Here is a 5,000-nt window from a genome sequence, read left to right on the forward strand (position 1 = left end):
ATCATGCTGTTTGTATGTGTCTGCTATGACAGTGATCATGCTGTTTGTATGTGTCTGCTATGACAGTGATCATGCTGTTTGTATGTGTCTGCTATGACAGTGATCATGCTGTTTGTGTGTGTCTGCTATGACAGTGATCATGCTGTTTGTATGTGTCTGCTATGATAGTGATCATGCTGTTTGTATGATGGCTGCTATGACAGTGATCATGCTGTTTGTATGTGTCTGCTATGACAGTGATCATGCTGTTTGTATGTGTCTGCTATGACAGTGGTCATGCTGTTTGTATGTGTCTGCTATGACAGTGATCATGCTGTTTGTATGTGTCTGCTATGACAGTGATCATGCTGTTTGTATGTGTCTGCTATGACAGTGATCATGCTGTTTGTATGTGTCTGCTATGACAGTGATCATGCTATTTGTATGTGGCTACTATGACAGTGGTCATGCTGTTTGTATGTGTCTGCTATGACAGTGATCATGCTGTTTGTATGTGTCTGCTATGACAGTGATCATGCTGTTAGTATGTGTCTGCTATGACAGTGATCATGCTGTTTGTGTGTGTCTGCTATGACAGTGATCATGCTGTTTGTACGTGTCTGCTATGACAGTGATCATGCTGTTTGTATGTGTCTGCTATGACAGTAATCATGCTGTTTGTATGTGTCTGCTATGACAGTGGTCATGCTGTTTGTACGTGGCTGCTATGACAGTGAACTGTGTTTGTGTGTGTCTGCTATGACAGTGAGCATGCTGTTTGTGTGTGTCTGAATGACAGTGGTCATGCTGTTTGTACGTGGCTGAATGACAGTGGTCATGCTGTTTGTACGTGGCTGCTATGACAGTGAACTGTGTTTGTGTGTGTCTGCTATGACAGTGAACTGTGTTTGTATGTGTCTGCTATGACAGTGGTCATGCTGTTTGTATGTGTCTGCTATGACAGTAATCATGCTGTTTGTATGTGTCTGAATGACAGTGATCATGCTGTTTGTATGTGTCTGCTATGACAGTGATCATGCTGTTTGTATGTGTCTGCTATGACAGTGATCATGCTGTTTGTATGTGTCTGCTATGACAGTGGTCATGCTGTTTGTATGTGTCTGCTATGACAGTGATCATGCTGTTTGTATGTGTCTGCTATGACAGTGATCATGCTGTTTGTATGTGTCTGCTATGACAGTGGTCATGCTGTTTGTATGATGGCTACTATGACAGTAATCATGCTGTTTGTATGTGTCTGCTATGACAGTGGTCATGCTGTTTGTATGATGGCTGCTATGACAGTGGTCATGCTGTTTGTATGATGGCTACTATGACAGTGATCATGCTGTTTGTATGATGGCTACTATGACAGTGATCATGCTGTTTGTATGATGGCTACTATGACAGTGATCATGCTGTTTGTATGTGTCTGCTATGACAGTGATCATGCTGTTTGTATGTGGCTGCTATGACAGTGATCATGCTGTTTGTATGTGTCTGCTATGACAGTGATCATGCTGTTTGTATGTGTCTGCTATGACAGTGATCATGCTGTTTGTGTGTGTCTGCTATGACAGTGGTCATGCTGTTTGTATGTGGCTGCTATGACAGTGATCATGCTGTTTGTATGTGTCTGCTATGACAGTGATCATGCTGTTTGTATGATGTCTGCTATGATAGTGATCATGCTGTTTGTATGTGTCTGCTATGACAGTGATCATGCTGTTTGTATGTGTCTGCTATGACAGTGGTCATGCTGTTTGTATGATGGCTGCTATGATAGTGATCATGCTGTTTGTATGTGTCTGCTATGACAGTGATCATGCTGTTTGTATGATGTCTGCTATGACAGTGATCATGCTGTTTGTATGTGTCTGCTATGACAGTGATCATGCTGTTTGTATGTGTCTGCTATGACAGTGGTCATGCTGTTTGTATGTGTCTGCTATGACAGTGATCATGCTGTTTGTATGTGTCTGCTATGACAGTGATCATGCTGTTTGTATGTGTCTGCTATGACAGTGATCATGCTGTTTGTATGTGTCTGCTATGACAGTGATCATGCTGTTTGTATGTGTCTGCTATGACAGTGGTCATGCTGTTTGTATGATGGCTGCTATGACAGTGATCATGCTGTTTGTATGTGTCTGCTATGACAGTGGTCATGCTGTTTGTATGATGGCTGCTATGACAGTGATCATGCTGTTTGTATGATGTCTGCTATGACAGTGATCATGCTGTTTGTATGTGTCTGCTATGACAGTGATCATGCTGTTTGTATGTGTCTGCTATGACAGTGGTCATGCTGTTTGTATGATGGCTGCTATGACAGTGATCATGCTGTTTGTATGTGTCTGCTATGACAGTGGTCATGCTGTTTGTATGATGGCTGCTATGACAGTGGTCATGCTGTTTGTATGATGGCTACTATGACAGTGATCATGCTGTTTGTATGTGTCTGCTATGACAGTGATCATGCTGTTTGTATGTGGCTGCTATGACAGTGATCATGCTGTTTGTATGTGTCTGCTATGACAGTGATCATGCTGTTTGTATGTGTCTGCTATGACAGTGATCATGCTGTTTGTATGTGTCTGCTATGACAGTGGTCATGCTGTTTGTATGTGTCTGCTATGACAGTGGTCATGCTGTTTGTATGTGTCTGCTATGACAGTGATCATGCTGTTTGTATGATGGCTGCTATGACAGTGATCATGCTGTTTGTATGTGTATGCTATGATAGTGATCATGCTGTTTGTATGTGTCTGCTATGACAGTGGTCATGCTGTTTGTATGTGTGTCTGCTATGACAGTGATCATGCTGTTTGTATGTGTCTGCTATGACAGTGATCATGCTGTTTGTATGTGTCTGCTATGACAGTGATCATGCTGTTTGTATGTGTCTGCTATGACAGTGGTCATGCTGTTTGTATGATGGCTGCTATGACAGTGATCATGCTGTTTGTATGTGGCTGCTATGACAGTGATCATGCTGTTTGTATGTGTCTGCTATGACAGTGATCATGCTGTTTGTATGTGTCTGCTATGACAGTGATCATGCTATGACAGTGGTCATGCTGTTTGTATGTGTCTGCTATGACAGTGATCATGCTGTTTGTATGATGGCTGCTATGACAGTGGTCATGCTGTTTGTATGATGGCTGCTATGACAGTGATCATGCTGTTTGTATGATGGCTGCTATGACAGTGATCATGCTGTTTGTATGATGGCTGCTATGACAGTGATCATGCTGTTTGTATGTGTCTGCCATGACAGTGATCATCCAGTACAGGCAAATGCAACTCTCAGAACCTCAGCCTCACCTTATCTTACTGTGGTTCTCTCTCTCTCACTACCCTCTTTCCTCTCCCTAACTGCCCCTCTCTCTCTCTCTCTCTCTCTCTCTCCCCCTGATCTCCTCTCTCTTTCCCTCCCTCTCACTCTCTACCCTGCTCTCCTCTTCTCTCTCCCGCTCCCTACCCTCCTCTCTTTCTCTGTCTCTCTCTATCCCTCTTTCTCTCTCTCGCTCCCTCTCTCTCTCTCTCTCCTCTCTCTCTCTCTCTCTCTCTCTCTCTCTCTCTCTCTCTCTCTCTCTCTCTCTCTCTCTCTCCTCCCCTACCCTCCCTCCCTCCCTGTCTCTCTCTCTAGGTGAATGCCATGGCCCAAGGGGAGGTTCCCTCTCTCTCCTGCTTCTCTCTGTTGATTCTAGATGAGTGTCACAACACCACAGGGAAACACCCCTATAACATCATCATGACGTCATACCTGGATGCCAAGCTCAGCACGGAGCAGAACGGACAACACCTGCCCCAGGTAGAGTCACAGAAACACATACCTGTACTGCTACTCTGTCATGATAATGATGATGAACAATGATTATGTTCTATTGCCCCCCCCCTCTCCCTTCCCCCCTCCTCTACCCTCCTCTCTCCTCCTCCTCTCCCTTCCCCCTCCTCAACCCTCCTCTCTCCTCCTCCTCTCCTCTCCTTTCCTCCTCTGCCTTCCCCCTCCTCTACCCTCCTCTCTCCTCCTCCTCTCCCTTCCCCCTCCTCAACCCTCTCTCTCCTCCTCCTCTCCTCTCCTTTCCTCCTCTGCCTCCCCCCTCCTCTACCCTCCTCTCTCCTCCTCCTCTCCCTTCCCCCTCCTCTCCCCTCCTCTCTCCTCCTCCTCTCCCTTCTACCCTCCTCTCTCCTCCTCCTCTCCTCACCCTTCCCCTCCTCTCCTTTCCTCCTCTCCCTTCCCCCTTCCTCTACCCTCCTCTCCCCTCCTCCTCTCCCTTCCCCCTCCTCTCTCCTCCTCCTCTCCCTTCCCCCCTCCTCTATCCTCCTCCTCTCCTCACCTTTCCCCTCCTCTTCTTTCCTTCCTCCTCTCATCTCCCCTCCTCCTCTCCTTTCCTCCTCCTCTACCCTACTCTCCTTTCCTCCTCTCATCTCCCCTCCTCCTCATCTCCCCTCCTCCTCTCATCTCCCCTCCTCCTCTACTTTCCCCTCCACCTCTACTCTCCTCTAGATTGTGGGTCTGACGGCCTCAGTGGGGATTGGCTCGTTCAAGAACCAATCAGAGGCTGAGAACAACATCTGTCAGCTGTGTGCCAGTCTGGACAGCCGCATCATCTCCACCATACACACAAACACTGACGAGCTACAGTCCTACGTGCACACACCTGACAAAGGTACACACACCTGACAAAGGTACACACACCTGACAAAGGTATACACACCTGACAAAGGTATACACACCTGACAAAGGTACACACACCTGACAAAGGTACACACACCTGACAAAGGTACACACACCTGACAAAGGTATACACACCTGACAAAGGTATACACACCTGACAAAGGTACACACACCTGACAAAGGTACACACACCTGACAAAGGTATACACACCTGACAAAGGTACACACACCTGACAAAGGTACACACACCTGACAAAGGTACACACACCTGACAAAGGTATACACACCTGACAAAGGTATACACACCTGACAAAGGTATACACACCTGACAAAGGTA

At 46.3% G+C, this 5,000-nt stretch overlaps 1 protein-coding gene and 1 long non-coding RNA gene across 5 annotated transcripts in view; one reads left to right on the plus strand and one right to left on the minus strand.

Annotated features, from left to right (window-relative positions):
* rigi (RNA sensor RIG-I) overlaps positions 1 to 5,000 on the plus strand; it is a 62,082-nt gene that overhangs the window by 41,102 nt on the left and 15,980 nt on the right. For all 3 annotated transcript variants that reach the window (XM_052513853.1, XM_052513856.1, XM_052513854.1), the window contains 2 exons: positions 3,632 to 3,796; positions 4,493 to 4,655. In XM_052513853.1, the coding sequence (XP_052369813.1) occupies positions 3,632 to 3,796; positions 4,493 to 4,655 (328 nt within the window). The remainder of the gene's footprint in view (positions 1 to 3,631; positions 3,797 to 4,492; positions 4,656 to 5,000) is intronic.
* The window catches only part of LOC127927431 (uncharacterized), a 560-nt gene continuing 203 nt past the window's right edge, over positions 4,644 to 5,000 (minus strand). Inside the window, exons 2-3 of one of the 2 annotated variants that reach the window (XR_008127393.1) lie at positions 4,856 to 4,931; positions 4,644 to 4,722 (exon numbers count right to left, since the gene is read on the minus strand). This is a non-coding gene — a long non-coding RNA (uncharacterized LOC127927431). Of the gene's footprint in view, positions 4,818 to 4,855; positions 4,932 to 5,000 lie in introns of both variants that reach the window. The other variant, XR_008127392.1, reaches the window with a different exon arrangement.

This window comes from Oncorhynchus keta, unplaced genomic scaffold (genome assembly GCF_023373465.1).
Source record: "Oncorhynchus keta strain PuntledgeMale-10-30-2019 unplaced genomic scaffold, Oket_V2 Un_scaffold_14044_pilon_pilon, whole genome shotgun sequence".
NCBI lineage: Eukaryota > Metazoa > Chordata > Actinopteri > Salmoniformes > Salmonidae > Oncorhynchus > Oncorhynchus keta.